Raw genomic sequence first — 18,397 nt, forward strand, 5'->3', positions numbered from 1 at the left:
TTTGTGTCTCCAGAGTTTAATCCAGGGCAGATCTGAAAGGGAAGTGGTTTTGAGAAGGGTCTTTTATTCCCAGCGCTCACTACCAAAAAACAAACAGGCAAACAGAAAACCCTCCCAACACCCTTACCTCTATAGAGATAGCCGTTGTTCTCTACAGAAAAGTATAGGTTAGAATTCAGTTTCTAGCTTCTTTGCCAGTTTGTTGACGGAAAGATCTCTGGGTCTTTTAATCTGAGGAGTGGCAAGGACTCCCCAGAGGAGGGACAAATGGACAATCCCAGCACCTATGGACAGCCCTACAGACAAGCCCACAGATGGGCCCGTGGCTTCCCTTTTCCCCTCCTCACGTCAGTCTTGTTTGGGATGGAACTGCGGTCCTCTGACTTCTGGAATCTGCTCCCCCAGTCAGACTGGGCACCAAGTAGTGGTTAAGAAGCCAGATGTGGTAGGTTTCCTGCCTGGATTCCCACTGGCTCCGCCACATGCTGTATGTGACCTTGAGCAAGGCCCTTTACTGTCTCTGAGCGTTGGTTTCCTCCTTCGTAAGTGAGGATCTTAGTACCTATGCCACTGATATAGTATGAGTCTTGTGTACATGAGGTCATGTGTATGAACCACTTAACACAGTGTCTAGCACATGATGAGCTCTCAATAAATATTAACTACCTTGTGGGAAGATAGTTGATTTGACTCTTTAGAAACCACCGAGGACTCAGCCTGTTCCAAGCAGCCAGATCCCCTACTACAAGGAAATGGTAGGCCGGGCCTTTGATCTCTCACAAGGAATCAAAGCCGACTTAGGCTTTGGAAGAGAGTTACTTGCTCCCTCAACTCCCCAGAGGCACCGAAGTATAGGGAGCGAGAGCCTGCCTCTTCAATCTCGTTCTCTGCCGCACAAGCCCCTCCGGGCCCCCATCATAGGCCGAGCCCGGGCAGCCGTCTCAGCGCCTCCGGCAGCTGCCCCCAGACAGTGGTGACGCGCTACCGTTCTTGCCCAGGCACCGTCAGAGGCGCAGATGTGGCTGCCTGCTGCCTGGAAGTCATGGCGCCCCCGTCATGGGAAGAAACGCTCACGTTATCTTCAGGGAGTTTCAGGAGGTTTTTGGCTCAAGGTACCCAACTGTCAGACACAAAGAAAGCATTGTGTGTTTGCTCTCACTGTTCTTCTGCACCCAGGTTATTAACACGAATTCCATTGTTGTCAAGGCTCTGGCAAGGGAATGGCATGTTCTCTGCAGGGGCTGGCCACTGGATGGAGGCGGAGGGACAAAAGCTCGCCCACCTCCCAGTCCGAACCCTCCGCACCCTCTGCTTACACCCCTCCTGCCCCACCAGTCCCATAAGGTAGCCGGAGCATCTTGGCATGGCAAAAAGCAGCCGCTTCCCCGTCCGTAACCTTTGAGGAGGGAAGAGCTCTTGGAAGCAGGGGTCACCCTGGGTCTCGCACATGAAGGAAAGCACACTCTTAGACTCCGAGCTAGGCAGGCATGCCACAGCGTCAGGGCAGGGGAGCATCCTGCCACACGGAGCCCCCACTTGAGGACAGTCTCCACTTGCAAAGTGGAGAGCCTCTCAGCCTCATTTGATCATGTGGTAACACATGATCCACCAAAGGGAGGCTGCTTTCCGCCCCTAGCACCCCTCCAAGAGGGGGCTTCCGAGATCACCCAGTGTGCCCTCTGCCTCAGCTCTGATCCAACACGGCTTAGCTCCGGGGCTAGAGCCGGAGCCCTGCCTGCCGGTCTCCTTCTTCACTTCACTCCGAGTGTCCGTTTGGGTGAGACCTCAGCCCACTCATTCATTTAACGAATACTGACTCCTGCTCCATGCCAGCCTGACCCTAGGCGCGGGGGTAGAGCGCTGAGCAATACAGTCTCACCCCTCCACCTTGAGCCTTTGCAAATGCCCAGAGCAGCGGGCCGTCTGGTGCTCATTCCCCCTTCGCTAACCTCGCCGCCCGGCCCGGCCCGCCCTGACCCGCTGACAGCCGTGCACATGTGTTTGCACTTGCATTGTTGACTGGGGGCTAATCGCCTTTTTGGCAAAAGCATCAAGCATTCAGAGATGTTCAGATCTTCCGTGTTTGGCTGTTTCCCTCGGAATGGAGATACCTTGCACTAGGACTCCAGTGTGTCTCCTTATTCCCTTATCCATTATCCGAGGGGCCAGAATCCTGGTGGTGTTGCCTCGGATCTTTCCTCAAGGGAGGAGAGCGATCTTGAGAGCAACCCACACCTGGCTGCCAGAGGCAGAAGGGGGACACGTTCATGAACATCTCAGGCTCTCACGTGGCCGTGAGCAGCAGCAGAAGGATCGAACTCCACCCCGACATACTTCTCAGCTGCCAGGGTAAGACCTCAAGCGGCTCCCCAACCAGAATGTTCCAGCCCAGTTGGAAACCTGCAGTCGCTCGCTCTCCGTGCAAGTCCAAGCATTCCCAGCCAGGGGGACCAGGTGCTCTCTGACATCCCACACACGCACCGGCACACTTGGGGATTGCAAAAGAGAGCGCCAGGAGCCAAGGCCGGAGCTCTCTGCACCCGCCTCCCTCTGGGAGCACCCACTGCATGTTCTTCATCTTTAGAAAAGCTGGACTCTGACCAGGACATCCTTGACTTCGTCTTTTTGGAAAAGAATACTTTTAATACGTAAAGACTCTGCTTAGCCGTCACATCCTACAAAATAAGAGGGGTGATATGTCCAGTTAAGGGAGGCCCAGGTGTAACCCCCGGGCACAGGATCCTGGCTTAGCCCAAATCAGCGTTCATCCTAGCTATCAACTGACCCCGTGCTTTGCCAAAGGGCCACAGACCAGTCTGCACCCCCAGACTTCTCTGGGCACCCCCAGCACCCCAGTGCATGGGAGAAGAACAAGGAAACCCTATCCACAGGCCAGGCACCGAGCTCTGTGCTCTACACAGACTGTTCGGTGATCCTCTAAACAAGCCAACAAGACGGACACTGCTACCCCGTTTCCTTGGCAGCCACTGAAAATCTTCCCAGGGGAAGGCCGAATGGAGTTATCCCGTTCCTCTAGAAAAGTACGTGAGATTCAAAAATGTTAGGTAGTATTTTTAATACTGCACAGCTGGTATCAGAGTCCATCTGTCATCCGTCTCTGCTCGTTCCTGTCCACCACCTTCGTCGACGGTGTTGGTGGAGAAAGGGCTGGACCGTCCCAGCGCGGGCTTGCTGGGCCCGGGCGAGGCCTCGCTACCCCAGAACAAATCTCCCGCCTGCATCGCGCCAGACGCTCTTCCGGCCTTTGGCTGAGACTTTGATTCCTGCCCAGCTACACATCCCCTGGGACAGGTAGCACTTTAAGCTTTTTTCAGGAACATACGCTTTAGTGGGAGCGAAGTTTGAGCTTCCTCTTAAGAGCAGCTTTTGATGGATCATAGGAAGGTGATGATGAAAACATTGGGTTCCTGGATGGAAAAACAGGGGGTCTGTTGAAAAGAGGGCAAAGACTGTAGGGTGGGGGAAACCGATGGTGAATTTTACTTCACGACTTTGTGTCAGACCCAGGTGCTGGGGTCAGAAAGTAAAAGGAAAGAGCCTGTGTTCCTGCTTCTAAATTTTACATTTCAGTTGAGGAACGTGAGGTGTGCCCATGCAAGGGCGACATGTGGTTGTGCCCCGGGACCTTAGCTAAGTAGGTTCTCCGTGCCATTCTCTAGCCCCCGTCCTCCAAGGGGCTGTCCATGGTTTAGGTTAGAGGTGTATTTGTTTTATCTCCCCTGCCAGGACCCACATCGTTTATTCACCAGAGCATCTCTCTCACCTGGCAGATTGCGTTGCACTTAATAGGTGCTCAATAAATGTTTGTGAGGTTATTGAATGTCATTTTAAAAGGGGGGCCAGTGCTGAACTAGGAGTCTGAATTCTAGCCTTGGTTTGCCTCTGACTAGCCCTGCGTCCTTATCACTCCCCGTCTCTGGGCTTCATCCTCTGTGTTTGTAACATGAAATAATCGGCCTGAATAATGTTTTGCTTTTCTGTGACTGTGTTGAGTTTACCTAAATGCACATGAGTGTGAGGTCCGTGGGCTTTCAGAATGCTCCTTCATGGGGCACTGTGATGGAAGGGTGCGCTGGCAAAGAACAATGGGGCCTTGACACTTTCCACAGCTTTGGGCTCCGTGACCTTCAGCCTGCTGTGAGAGTGAGGACCAGGGTTTAGGGCTCTCACTGGAAGGCATCTCGGGGAGCAGCCAAGAAGGCACCTTTCTCGGGTCGTGGCTTTAATTCATCAGCAAATACCTTTTCCCCTTTTTGGTAGAATGCTTGTTAAGAGCACAGGCCTTGGAGCCAGGCTGCCTATGTCCAGATCCTAGCCCTGCCACTCACTAGTTGTGTGAGCTGGTGCAGCATACGTCCCCTCTGTCCTAGGGAGCTCCTTGGTGCAGTGAGGGCCACAAGTACACCTGCCTCTGCAGTTGTGGGGGAGAAGCCATTCACAGAAGCATGCGGCGAGCACCCCGTGAATGTTAGCTGCTCTTAATTGAGCGCCTCAGCCCAGAGGCTCAGCACACCGGCCAGGGAGCTCTTGCTGCCTCTGCAGAAGGGAACCAGGACAGGCCTCGGTCCCCTCCTCTCGGCTCTCAGGTGTCATATCCCTCACAGGCCACTCTCCTGAGAGGCCATTGCCAGGGCCCCATTTGACGGATGGAGAAATTCAGGCACTGGACGTGCAAGTGACTTTCTTGACTTCACCTGACATGCAGGTGGCAGAATTGGGATCAGGACTTAACACCCATCTGATGTCAGTCTTGCTGGCATCGGGGAAATCTGGTTACTTATCAAGAATTTTAAGAGAGCCTTGCCGGTCAGTAGCAATAGTATTTGTGCTCGGTACATTCCAGCACACAGAGCGTGCAGACAGGACGTTTCTTGGTCCACCCTGAACCTCACAGTTGGTAAGCCCTGTGAGGAAACCAGGGCCAGGAGTAGGAGGGGACCCGCCTGCTTCCCCCGCTGCGAGTCTCAGTCACAGTCACATTCACATTCTGAGCACCTCACCTGCCTCGCGATGGGAGGGTGAGGAGAGAGGGAACGCAGCCCAGCGCCTGGCTCCCTGTGGTAGAGGAACAGAGCCACAGTCCGCTGCTACTTGCCTGGCTGGCCCATCTGGGAGGGGAGTCTTGTGCCCTAAATCAAACACTTAATTAATTTGGGAACACAGGGATACTGTGTCGTTAACGATCTGCTGGAGCTTGTATGAACTGGACCGTGTTGTTTTCTGCAGCTGGGGGGAGGGTGGAGAGGGAGTTTCAGTAGGCTGGCAGATTTTTTCCAGCGTGTTGTCATTTCTCTGATGATTGAGTTATCTCTTTGGTTACAGGTGGAGAGAGATTTTGAAAGGGAGTATGGAAAACTCCAGCAGTGAGTGTCAAAGCCCAGAAGGATGGAGGCTGGGGGGAGTGGGGGGGGGGCGAGGGGGGGAAGGGCAGGAGCCTTCCACCAGGTCTCAGTTCCCGCACTGCCCCTTCTGGCACCTCCATTAGTGGGCCGCTCATCTGTCCCGTAAGTGCCGCGGGAGCAGAGGGCAGCTCAGTTCACAGCCTGCCAGAAATTCTCCCCCAGCTGATGGCTATGTGACAGTCGTTAACTCATAGCCTTTGGGTGCTTGGCCTCGTGCAGAGCCGGTAGCAGCCCTTCAGTCGGTGGGAAAACTCCCCATGGAGCAGGGGCCCCCTCTCCTGGCAGGCCTTCCAGGGCATCAGGCTGGGCTTCACTCAGGTAGATGGGAAGGAAGGGGGCTGAAGCAAGCCGATGATGCCAGGTGCCTAAGCCTGTGCCCCTGCCTTGCAGGCTGGAGGAGCAGACCAGGAGGCTGCAGAAGGACATGAAGAAGGGCACCGATGCTGATCTGGGTAGGTGGCATAGTCCAGAGCTGGGCCGGGCCTGGCCAGGTCATGGGTGGACCTCTGCCCCTCCGTCACGTCAGGGCTGGCTCCTGTGGTCTGTGCACAGATGCTCATGTCACCGCTCATCCAGAGGACATGGGTGGGTCTGAACATGACTGTCCCTGGCATCTCCAGACTACGTGTGCAGCGAGCCAAGGGTCTGATTACGGAGCCCATCTGTTATTTGTTTTGTGGATAGTTCCAGGTTCCCTGGGTGGCATATTTATCGTTCGCCACTGCCTTTCCAGTACAGGAGAAGCTGTGACCTATTGCTTCCTTTCTTTGGTACTTCTCCAGATAGACTGCACTGTCAGAGCACAGATAAAGGGAAGGTTGTGTTTTCAGAGTGGGCAGCTTTGGAAGCTGTGGAACGTCAGGGATCCATGAAGTGGAGAGCATGGTTTTCCCCACAAGAAATCAAAATAAATGGGGGATCCCTGGGGCCCAGGGTTCCTGGCCTCTTCCGCCCCCGGTCAGAACTAGAATCTGGGCAGAGAAAGCCCTCCTGAAGCAGTCACAGTCAGTGCATCAGGGTCACCGGAAGGCCCGCCACGAGGCAGATTGTCCAGCCCACCCCCAGGCAGTGCTGAGGCAGCTGGCCCGGGGACCCCATTTTGAGAACCACTGCCCCAGACAATTGAGGGAAATCAACTGCCTGGACAAGATCTAAAATCCCATTCTGTGTTCCCAAACAAGATCATCTGTGCACCGCCAGTCCCTGTTAGGTCTTTTTCGACCCTTATATTTTGAGGTGGCATCAGGGTTCCAGAGACCCATGTGGCGTTGGAGACCGGCATTCTCTTTAAGGTTCGAAGACCACCAGCCTCCCAATTGGTGCTGGGCTGGCCACACCCTCCCAGTCCCTGAGAGTGGAGGCTCTATGGCCCTGCCCTGCGGCACTCACTCACTCACATAGGCCAGTGAGGACTCCCAGTGGGATTCCACACTGTTAATTGACTTCAGATGGTTCCAACAAAGACAGAGGCAGAGGCCTGAAGTGTGAGGCTTTAGGAAAGAAAAGGAAAATTGGGAAGGAAGTCTCCCCTGCCCTACCTTTTCAGGATTTTTTTCCTCAAATATTAAAAAGTAGTGGAAGCAATTTTTCAAAAACGTTTCCAGTTTTGTCCCAAGTTTCTATCCTTTAATTATACTGTGTGTGACCATTTCATGATCCAGTCCAGTTACACATGATGTTTGCTCCTAAGCCTACAAAGTCACTGCACAGATTTGAAAGAGGGTTCTTAGCTCCACTGCCTCAACACTTCTGGGAAGTATATATTTCCAGGCTTCTCCCATACTGTGCCTGTTTGCTGGGTGACTGCAGCAGGCTACCAGATTCGAGGGAGGCCCAGGACAGGGTGCTGCGTGAGCCAGTCATCCACTGTGGGCTTCTCTGCTGGCATATGGAGGAGCCTGAGTGGAGAGGGACCCACTAGGCTTCCGTTTCTCCCACCGGAAACAGAGAAGTAGGCCCTTGGGGCCAAGGAGTAGGCGCGTGGGGCCAACGCGCTCCTCATATGGCAAGGCAGGGGCACATCTCTGGTTAACTGGAGTGGACCTCATTTCATTGATTCAAAGACATTGTTTCACTTTTAACATCTCAGAAATCAACACACCGTAACATAATTCGCAGCATAGTTTTTCTTTCTCAATGGCTATGCATTAATGGTGTGTTACCATCTTAAATTCAGTGGCATAAAGTAGTGAGGAATACATTCAAAAACTTTTCTCCTGAAACCCTCAAACTGGTACAGACACTATGGAGCAAGCATGCCCCTTCTCCAGTCTCTCTGCCTGCCCCTCTAGAATTTTTTTGTTTGTTTGTTTGCAAATAATGGAGACCCGAAAACTTGTATGGGACTGAGAACCCCAAAGCTGTCAATAGATCTCCATCCTGCCTTGGAGCTGCCCTCTGATTTCCAGGCTCCCCAGATCCCCATATCCTCTGTCAAACACAGTGTAGAAACATGTGAACAAGGCTACAGCAGGGCAGTGGCCTCCATCTGTGGGAAAAATGGTACCAGAGAAGACCTTTAACAACATAAGCAGATACCGCAGCAGAGCCTTGTGGGGCCTGCCCACAGCTGTCTCCAGGCGGATCACCAGGAGAGGAGTGGGTGGCGAGGCGGGTGCCCAGGGTCTAGTCCTGGCTCGGCACTTACAGCTGTTTGACCTTGAGGGAGTTATAACCTCTTTGGAGCCTCACCCTCCTCGTCTGTAAAACGGGGCCAAAATACACTACCTGAAATGTCTCCTGCGTTGTATGAGCCCTGGATAAAACAGTGGGGGCATGGGAACCCTGCAGAGGCAGGATGGAAACCTGTCAGCAGCTTTGGAGTTTTTGGTCTAAAGTACAAGTCTTTCAGTCTCCATTACGTGCAAACAAAAGTCTACAGGGGCAGGAAGAGACTGGGAAGGGGCCGTGCTTGCTCGGTAGGGTCTGTACCAGCTCCAGAGGCTCAGGGGAAAGCAAGTTTCTGAGTGTATGTCATTGAAACCAGGGGTTGCCTGGCCACACCAAATCTGGCCTCATTTTGTCAATAAAGGGGCATTGGAACAAAGCCACACCCGTTCTTTAGGTACTGTCTGTGGCAGAGTTGAGTAGTTGCAGCAGAAACCATGCAGCCCACACAGCCTGCCATCTTGATTTGTAGCCCTTATGGTATGTTTGCCAGCCCTGGAGGGACACACTCTTACTCTTGTCCGTGAGAGGGTCCCAAACCAAGCTTCATGCCCAAACCACCTGGAGAGTTTCTTTAAGATACATGTTTCTGGATTACAGACTTACTGAGATGGACTCTTTAGAGCTAGAAAATAGGTATTTTTTACAGCTTCCCACCCAAAGGATTCTGTTAAAACCCAGAGTTTGGGAAATGAAGTCATTGCCAAAGGTAAAGGTGCTCCGAAGAACTACCCAGAGCAGCCTCAGATGGTCAGGAGCGAACACCATCCAGTAAGGACCGGTGACTTTCGGCTTGTGGTACTCTGTAGCTTTTCTGGCCTGTGGCCGGGGTGGCGGTCAGGGTATGGCCGCTGGACTGAGGAAGGACAGGGTCCTAAGGACAAGACCTTGAAGCCTGTCCCTTCACCGAGTTCACCGAGCTTTGACTTCTTACAGCCTTATCCAAATCTGCTGTGAAGATATCCTTGGACTTGCTCTCCAATCCCCTCTGCGAGCAAGACCAGGACTTCCTGAACATGGTGACAGCCCTGGACACAGCCATGAAGCGGATGGACGCCTTCAACCAGGAGAAGGTAGCTGGGGTCTTGCTCTCCCCCTTCCCATGGCTTCTGCCTGGGTGGAGCGCCCGTGCAGAGTCCTCCCAGGGCTCGGTCTTCCGACGCCCTCAGTGCTCTGACACCCGTGTGTCACGAGCCCCGTGAGCTCGTTCCTGGACCTGCTTCGGCACCCTGTGCTGCCCGTGACTCCCACGAGCTCGTATCGCTCACTGTGAGACCCCGAGGGAGGCAGGGCAGCTCTGCTCACCCGGAGCCCCTCACACATTCTGTAGCTGCCCACCCAGCTTGCCCCCTGAGCACGGCTGTCAGCAGCCTGCAGACGGTGCTGGCGGGAGGAGAACAGACCTGGAACAAGAACAGTACTCCCTGCTGCCCTCGGCGTCCTGGCCATTGTCGTCCTCTCCGCCTAGCTCCAGCTGCGGAGTCAGGGGTGCTCCCGCCCCATCTCGTCCCCACCCAGGGCTCTCAGGACAGCCCTGACTGTCCCCTTTCTCAGGAACGTAGATCCTCCCCTTTTAGGAAGAGTCTGACTTCCCCTTGGTCTTGATTCATTGGGTCTTTCTTTCAACAGGTGAACCAGATCCAAAAGACTGTGATTGAACCCTTAAAAAAGTGAGTAGTGGTCATCTGGGGACCACAGGCCTGAGGGAACTAGGCTGGGGGCGCTTATTGGAAAGGCAGGTCAACTGGCCGACTGGGGACCGAATATCATTTCCAGCAGCCTAGAACCCCAGACTCCCAGGGAGCTGACCGGAAACTCAACAGGGACGCTGGCGATGTGATCTGTGGCCCCAGAGCACCCGCCCTGCCCAGTGCACTCAGTGACTTGCGGTCTGCCCCAGCAGACAGCCTCTAGTCAGTGGTCACTTTGCCATCTTTCCCTCTGTTCCCGACTGAGAGCCAGAGGTCCCAGAGCTTGCTGAATGAAGCGAGCAGAGCACTTGGCCAGCCCTCAGCGGGGATGAGCAAGGCCTTTCATCTCCCCGCCGCACCGGGAGAGCAGCTGCCTGCGGCGCCCGGCTTCGGAGATGTGGGGGTGGCTGCACATGGGGAAGGGCGCAGCAGCAGGGTCCTGCCTGGGAAGGTCCCCAAACTCGTGACCCGACAGGGTCAGAAATTCTTCTGCGAGGCTCATCTTCTCTCAGGCAGGCTCTGGGCAGCGATCAGACAGGCCTATCCCCCGGTCCCCTGAGGTGGTGGGCTGGCGGGGGGGGGCGGGGGGGCGGGGACAGGCAGGAGCATTGCCTTGAAGCTCCACATCACTTCATCTGCCCCCCTAGCCTCTCCCAAACTGACTCTGACCTAGAAAGGCTCCCGCTCCAGCCCGGCAGCTGCACTTTATTACCTCTTCTGTGGTGGTCCCTGGCAGCTGCCTCACCAGGCCTGGGTAATGAGGCTCTGCTAATTACCATTAGGCCTGGATCGGGGCCCGGAGGGAGATGAAGAGAGTAGGTTTTGGTCCTCTAGCCCCTGGCTTTGAGGTTACTGAGCTCTTCACTCCCTGTTCGGGTCCAAGGGGTGGGGTTAGGGAAAGCTCTTTCTGAGCCAGGCTGTCTGGAGGCTCGGCCCACCCTCCTTCCCTGCACCCCTTCCCCTACCCCCTGCTCGGGCCCAGGTTGCAGGGCCACACGAGGAACTGGGTGCCGAGGAGGCTGGTGGCTCAGGAGGGAGGTGGCAGCAGGGGCTCCGTGGCTGGTGGCTTTCTGACTGGGTCCCCAGGACCGAGCGTTCGCAGTTGGGTGGGAAGGACCACGGGCAGAGCAGACCCTGCCCCTGGCGTTCCAGGAGCTGCCACAGAGACACCCATGGCTGGCAGAGCTAGGCAGGGGACACCAGCTCAGAGAGCTAGGGGACTGACTCCAACCTCAATTTCACAACCAAGGAGGCGGCCTTGAAATCTGATGCCTGGCTCCTAGAGCCAAATGGAGAGAAATCCCGGCTGCTTCCCACCGCCCCAGCAGCCCACCACCTGCCAGGAAGGTGGGTGAGTGGCACAGGAGGCGGGCACCATCTCCGCAGCAGATCCGCTGACCTCTGCCTGAGCCCCCCAGGCCTGCCTGCCTACCCGGCCGGCTTCTCCATCCCGTAGCCGACATGCGATCTCCCCCAACCACATAAAACCGGCACTGCCTGTTGCCGCCTCTTGCCAGGAGAGAAGCTCCCAGGGACCCCAGTACCGGAAACAGGAAACTGCAGCTTTCCTGTCCTCTGATGAAGAACATCACCACATGGCCACCCTGCCGCCCCCAGCCTCCCCCCAGGGGGCTCGGCCTCTAATCCCCCAGTCTCTGGGCTGTGTTCACATGGTCGGATGGGGATGCTTTCAATTTCCCTTTCCTGGTGGGTGGAAGATCCCGGCTGTGTGGGCACAGATTGAGGAATGGCAGGCATTCCCCACCAGGGCCGGCTGCTCCCAGCCTACCTCCCAGCCGGCCTCTTTCTCCCTCCCCCTTTCCCTCCTCCCTCTCACTGCCTCCTCACCCCACTGCTTACCCAGGGGAGGCAGTTTGGTTGAACCTTAGGACAGTCACCTGGGCAGAGCTTCAGCGAGGGTGTGGTGTAGGCCCAGCCCTGTTCTGCTTTCTCTGGAGGGCGGACACAACACAGATCTTAGGAGCTTGTGACCCAGTGTTGAAGCCATGATGGCGCTCTCAGGAAGAAAGACCAGGATGGTCCATAAATGCCGAGGGGGCGCTTTGCAGCAGAGTGGGGAAAGTGCTGGGCGGGCAGTCCCAGCTGGCCCCCAGCCAGCCCATGACCCTGGCCAGCGCCCTGCTCCTCCAAATCTGTTTCCCCATCTGTGGAAGGGGAGGCCTGAACCCAACCCCTGCAATGGCATTTAGTTGTCGTTTCTGTGCCTTTAATCCCAGCCCTGGGAATCAACCCCAGGTGACAACTGAGGGCGAGCAAAGAGACGAGTGCTCTGGGGTCAGAGGGCATCCGGAACTGCTCAGCCACCAGCATGGTGGTCGTCCCGCCTGGCACCCGCAGAATGCATCCCTGGTGCTGCCCTCTTTCCTAATAGGAGGAAACCCTCCACCTGTTGCTTCCTGCCCCATTCTTGTCCTGTCCGTGCCCATTCCTCCCAGGCCTCCAGCAGCATGGACAGCAGAGGCCCAGGCACTGGGGCCACCTAAGCAGGCCACTTCTAATGAGAGAATGAGGGTGGCCACTGGTGGCCTCTAGTCTGGTTGGGGTCAAGAGGGTGGTGGTGGTGGTGGTGGTTTCTCAGGCTCCGTTGCACCTGCTTCCTTGAGTCACAGGCCGCTCAGCTGCTGGTCACACTCCTCCCAGGAGGGGAGAGGGGCTTGCCCAGCAACTGAGACCCCCTCAGAGCTGCCGCCTGAGGCACAAACAGTGAGGCTGGTCCCTGCCCATGGTCTTATCTGTTCAGACCTACTCAGGATAGGGGACCTTTGTCCTGAAGGTACTGCTCCCCACACCCAGTTCACACAGCAGCAAGGAGGCTCCTCTGCTGGCAGATCAGTCATTCAAGTATCGATTTGATGACTGATTTGTCTAAGGGCATGTCTTACCCACTTCTAGCCTTTCCAGTTAGGTAGTGAGCCCATTAGGTCACCCAGTCAGTTAGAAGGACTCATTTTAGTGTCCTTTCTTGGGGATAAGGCTTTTGTTTGACCAGAACCTACTGCCTGTATCTACAGCCTTGGCTGGGGAATTCAGTGCTTTGGTCAAATTTATGTTCTCTGTTCTCTGGCAAAAATCTTCATTACTCTTATGTCACGGGCACTCGTGATTTGTTGGGGCTTTTAAAAACCAAATTCATGATCATGCTTCTTTGAGAGGCAGACTTGGAAAATTGTTCTTCCTGTGGCATGTGAACTGCCTAAAGATGGCCCGGGAGCTGATGGGCACCTCCGGCCCCAGCACTGTGGAAGGGGAGGTCCCCACAGCATGTTGTCCCGGCCGCTCCTAGAGAAACCCAGTCTTCTGGCCCTGAGTGCCCCCTCTGTGCCTCTCAACCCCAAATAACCACCATGCCACCATTTTCCTCAGTTGCGGGGCCCGACCTGCAGGGTAGATGCCTCCTGCCGCCTCCTGCCCTGCAGGCTTTGCTCGCCAGGCAGCTGCCCCATCTCTTCCTGTCCAGTTCCAGAAAACCTGCTTGCAGGCTTGCCTTGCCTTCTCCGACACTCTAATCAAGGGAAATACAGCGTCCCTGCCTGGGATGCAGTCCTGCCCGGTGTCTGTCTCAAGACCTCATTGCTCTTCCCAAAGATGACAGTCATCACAAAGATGATGCCCACAGGGGCCAAAAGTGTCTGCTGCCGCTCTTTGTGAGTGGCCCACTCCTCAGCATTTCCCTGTGGTCCTTTTTAGTCCCGGTGGGGCAACAAGATGTCCTTGAGTCATTTTCCTCAAACATCTGGTTCAACAGTTCAGCCATTTCAGTGGCAGAACCCGAGGGTTCCTGCTTTTCTCACGGTCAGCTGATAGAAATAGGCCAAGACTAGGTTTTGACTGCAGTTGTCACTGCTAGTGACACCATGAGGTGGCAGGGAGGTGCCAGAGAACTGGGATGCTTGAGCTCTCTGCTGGACAGTCACTATCCTGGTTGTGACCCTGGACAAGTCATGTCATCTCTCTGGCCTCAATTTCATTGATTGTGTTAAAGGAAGATGTTGGACAGATTATTCCCAAGAGTCTTCAGCTCTCCCATGCTCTGTGACAGGTCTCTGTCATGTGCGGGGTCATATGAGATGGGTGGGGAAGGGGCAGTGGCCATGCCAGTGGCTTCCTTGCATTCCTGCCCCTGTGGCTCACTCTGATCAGTAGAGTGACCCTTGGTCCTACTTCCTTCCTGTGGCCTTACCCCAGACGGCATTCTCAGCAGTGGGTGCTCCCCAGGGGCCACGGCCTCATCTGTCTTACCCACGTGAAATCCCCAAGACCTAGAACAGGGTCTGGCACTTAGTAGGCACTCAGTATGTATTTTTGAATGGACGCCGAGCTGCTGGGCTGCGGCTCCAAGAACAGCCTGTATCTGTGCGGCAGGTTTAGCAGTGTCTTCCCGAGCCTCAACATGGCGGTGAAGCGGCGGGAGCAGGCCTTGCAGGACTACAGAAGATTGCAGGCCAAGGTGGAGAAGTACGAGGAGAAGGAGAAGACGGGGCCAGTGCTGGCCAAACTCCACCAGGTACCAAGAAGGGAGAGGTGGGTGTGGACAACGGGCCCCGTGGGTGACGTGTGGCAAGTTCCTCCTTCACCTGGGGACCAGCTTTGGGGGCTAGGACACCAAGACACCAGATGTGATCCCCACCCCACCCCCGCCCCCAACATACACATCGTGCCCCCAGCATACACTCTGGATAAGCTACCAAGAGCTGTGACACCCAGTGTCTTGTCCCTCAGGCCCGAGAAGAGCTTCGGCCTGTGCGGGACGACTTTGAGGCCAAGAACAAGCAGCTCCTGGATGAGATGCCGCGGTTCTACAACAGCCGCCTGGACTACTTCCAGCCCAGCTTTGAGTCCCTGATCCGAGCGCAGGTGAGGCGGCTCCCCACCCTGCCCCAACGGACGGCGAATGCTTGCTCCCCTGGGAGATGGTCCTGGGCTTTGTAGACACCCTCGCGCCCGTCCCCGCTTCCCAACTGGGAGGGTGGCTTAGCCGTTCTCCGCCAAGTCAGCAGTGCTGCCACCCTGCCCCCGGCACCGTGTCTGCGTCTGACTCTGAGCATTTGCTGGACTTACCGCCTGGGCTCCTCCGTTGCTCTTTGGTGAATCACAGTCCCAGGATGAGACCCCTTTTTGTTGAATGGCTTTTCCCTCAAGTTCTCTCTCTCCTCTCATTGTACCACCAGTGGCAAGAAGAGAGCCACTCTGTCAACACCTCACTTTGACGGGCAGGTTCTTCTTGCCTCGTGTGCTCAGGTCCGGCACAGAGGCCTGCAGGGCAAAGGCCCACACCCCTGCTTCCCCGCTCTAGTTGCTCCTCCTCGCTAGGCAGGAGACCACAGGCTCTCTTGACTTCTAGCAACCCTTGGAGGGTTCCCTACATCCTGGGGAGGGCCATGCTCAAGGCCTCTGCCTGGGTGCCAGGCCACAGGGCACCTTCCAGTGGAAAGGCAGGCGGCCTCTGGCCAGGTGTGCATGGAGGTGCCCGGGGTAGCACCGGGGCCGGGCAGCTGGAGGGTGGGAAGCAGGCTAAGGCCTCCCACCACTCGAGGGTTTGAGGACACAATGTCCAGCTACATGTAGCTCCTGCGTAGCAACCCCCCCCCCCCGCCCCCCAGCCCCTGCCATTCTTCAAACCGTTAGCAGGGATTGTTCTCCCCATTGTAAAAGAGAGGAGGTTAAGGTGCCAAACCAAGAGGTCTCTGCCATGTGGGGCCCCCGCATCAGCCTTCTGCAGGCACTCAGCATCCTGCCACCTTTCCCACCGTTCCCCAGCCGGTGACAAAGCTAAAGACTCGGCCCCCTCCTGCCCACTTCGGTGCTTGGCCTGGGTGTCTGGCGCCCTCTAGTGGACACACTCACTCCTTGCAGTCAACAAGGTGACGAAGCTGAAAGGCCTCAGGGCACCCAAGGAAAAGCCCTATCCTTACCTGCCCAGCCTATCAGCCTTTGGAGAACACCAAAACCCATGGGGCTGCACGCCTGTGCTCAGAACCCCGAGCAGGGTTGATGTTGGAGCTGGAACTTAGTGACCATGTTTTTGGCTGCTAGGGAGAAATGAGGCAGAGCACCAACATGCACAAGTGAAGGGGGGCGGGGGGGTGGGTTTCCACACCTGCCTCCAGAGCATTCTCCTGGAGACGAGGACTTCCTTCCAGAGGCCCAGCCTAGGCTGTGGAGGAATGTGTTTAAGGAGACCCGTGCTTTCCCTCCCTGTGCCACCACCTCTGCTCCCGGCCCCCTGCATGCTACCCTGCCCCCTCCATTCTGTCCCTCACTGGAGGAAGCTCCAGGGTGCCCTAGGGGCTAGGGATGCCCCGTAACCGGGCAGCAGGGTGGATAGGGACTGTTTACTGCCTCCTCAGCACCAGCCTCCCCCTCCCGAGGCTGTCGCTGCCATTAGTCACTGGAGAAGTGAGCATTCCTAGTGACTCAGCCTGCGCAGTGCGGCTCTGGGGCGGGGAGTGGGGGTAGGGCAGGCCATCCCCTGCCCTCTCCCGGCCCTGGTCTACGCCCCGTCCCCTCAGGGGACAGCAGCATTTGGAGACCCTCATTTAGCTCCCCTCAGCCCAGTGGAAATCTAGCTGTGGGGGTATGAGAGACCCCTCCTCAGAAGCAGCTGAGCCACGGCCCTGCCACCAAACCTGCCACTCGGTCTGGCCTTCCCAGTGACAGCACTCCACTGTCTAGAGTGGAAGCAGTGTCTGAATAGAGTTTTGAATAGTGTGGATCACTTTCACAGAAGTGTTTGCCTTTGGTCATGGAGGTGGAGACGAGGCAGTGGCCCCTGGTCTGAGCAGCCCTCAGCCATCAGAGAGTTGCTGAGGGGTCTCCCCTGTCCTCAGCACACCCCCACCCCACTGCCACAGGCCTCTCCCATCAGCCCCGGTGCCTACACACATAGGGACACGGAAACAAGCTGGTCTGCGAACCCTGCTTTCCAGCCAAACAGCCGAAGCGTGATTAATGGGACAGGTTGGGAAGGAACACGCGGGTGGGGGGTGGTCACCTTTCTCACCTTTACCTCTGAGACTCTCAGGGTTCTGGGGCCCAGCCACGCCCCTTCCCCATGGACAAAGGTCTAGCTTCTTGAAGCACCCTGAGTCAGTGCCTGACTCCCTGGCTTCCCCAGGACTCAAGGAGGGTCCTGCCAGTGCTCTCAGCCAGCCTCAGGCTGCACTGTCCTATATCTCCCGGCACAGGCCCCAACACCCCTCAGCTGCCTGGAGGGCTCCAAAGTCAGAACCCCCGCCTCCATCCATCTCACCAAGGCCCCCTTGCCCCCCCTCCTCTGCCATCCTGGCAGCAGCAGTGGATGTTCCTGAAGGGCTGGGGTCTGTGGCTTCAGTTTCCCTACTTGCCCTGCAGTTTCAGGAGACGGGCTGAGAGGAAGGGCAGTGATGGAGGGAAGAGTGGAAGCCAGCCGCCTCCATCCAGCCTGAGTGCTCTGCTTAAGAGAACAAGCAGCATGTGGGCCTCTGGGATGCGCCCAGGGGGTGCAATGCTGAGGGGGCTTTGTACCCCAGGAGCCCAGCACCTGCCAACCTCCTTCTCCATCCCTGCCTCCAGGTTGGGTACTACTCTGAAATGCAGAAGATCTTCGGAGACCTGACCCAGCAGCTCGACCAGCCTGGCCACACTGATGAGCAGCGGGAGAGGGAGAATGAGGCCAGACTGAGTGAGCTCAGAGCCCTCTCCATTGTGGCTGATGACTGAGTCCCTGCCACCGTTTCAGACTCCTGAGATACAAGTCAATCTTTCTGGTCTTAGCCCTTGTTAAGCTTAGGCTCAGGCGACAACCAGCAAAAGGCTCTCCCCCGAGAGAAGTATGGGGACAGCAGTGGCCCCTGTTCTACCTCACCAGACCTCTGCAGTGAGCCTGGCACCAGGAGCCCCAAGCAGGGTGCTGCCTCCCCACCCATAGCAAGAACCCAGACAGGTAAGCAGCACAGAAAAACTCCAAGGGCTTTGTTTCCAAAAGAACCGTCCAAAGGGCAGCCTGGCCTAGGACCTGAGCAAGCTTCCAGCCTTCAAAGGCACAGGCTCTGTCCGCTCACCTGAGGTCTTAGCCTTGCCTGCATGGTTGTGATCTCACCTACCTCCAAAGAAAGACCCATCCTTGGGAGTCCACCCACCCTCGTTGCCTTTCCCCTTCAGACTCTTCTTTTCTGGGAGAGGCCCAAGACACTGCCTCTCCTCTAGCCCAGACTCCCAGCATGATAAAACCTGGTTTCACCCACTTCTATCCCTTAGGTCAAGTGCAGAGAAGAACCCCAAGCCTTGTAGGTTCCCTAGGAAACCAGACTCAGCTCATGTAAATAGGCTGTCAACCACCCAAAATGTCACAGCCTGATTCACAGGCCTCAAAGCAATAACAGTGGGTTTGTCTCACCTGAATATTTGGAAATTTTATTTTTTCAAGTAAAGTTTTCAATAAAATTGCCAGCTGTTACTGTGCTGTAACTGAGGAGAGAAGAGAGCCACCCCAGGTTTGTGTCAGGGTGGTGCTGCCCTCTGCTGAGCTGACAGCACCCCTGTGGCATAGTGTCTCTTGACCAGCAGGGGGCAGGACCCAGAGCACCCTGGGGCTCGTCTTCCTGCCACCCGGCCCCA

At 56.2% G+C, this 18,397-nt stretch overlaps 1 protein-coding gene across 1 annotated transcript in view; it reads left to right on the forward strand.

Annotated features, from left to right (window-relative positions):
• BIN3 (bridging integrator 3) overlaps positions 1-18,236 on the forward strand; it is a 42,318-nt gene extending 24,082 nt beyond the window's left edge. Inside the window, exons 3-9 of the mRNA XM_045457390.1 lie at positions 5,344-5,384; positions 5,814-5,875; positions 9,027-9,163; positions 9,720-9,760; positions 14,165-14,306; positions 14,522-14,656; positions 17,354-18,236. Of these exons, the coding sequence (XP_045313346.1) occupies positions 5,344-5,384; positions 5,814-5,875; positions 9,027-9,163; positions 9,720-9,760; positions 14,165-14,306; positions 14,522-14,656; positions 17,354-17,500 (705 nt within the window). The 3' untranslated portion in view covers positions 17,501-18,236. The remainder of the gene's footprint in view (positions 1-5,343; positions 5,385-5,813; positions 5,876-9,026; positions 9,164-9,719; positions 9,761-14,164; positions 14,307-14,521; positions 14,657-17,353) is intronic.
• The last annotated feature ends 161 nt before the right edge of the window (positions 18,237-18,397 follow it).

The sequence above is a fragment of the Leopardus geoffroyi genome, chromosome B1 (genome assembly GCF_018350155.1).
Source record: "Leopardus geoffroyi isolate Oge1 chromosome B1, O.geoffroyi_Oge1_pat1.0, whole genome shotgun sequence".
NCBI lineage: Eukaryota > Metazoa > Chordata > Mammalia > Carnivora > Felidae > Leopardus > Leopardus geoffroyi.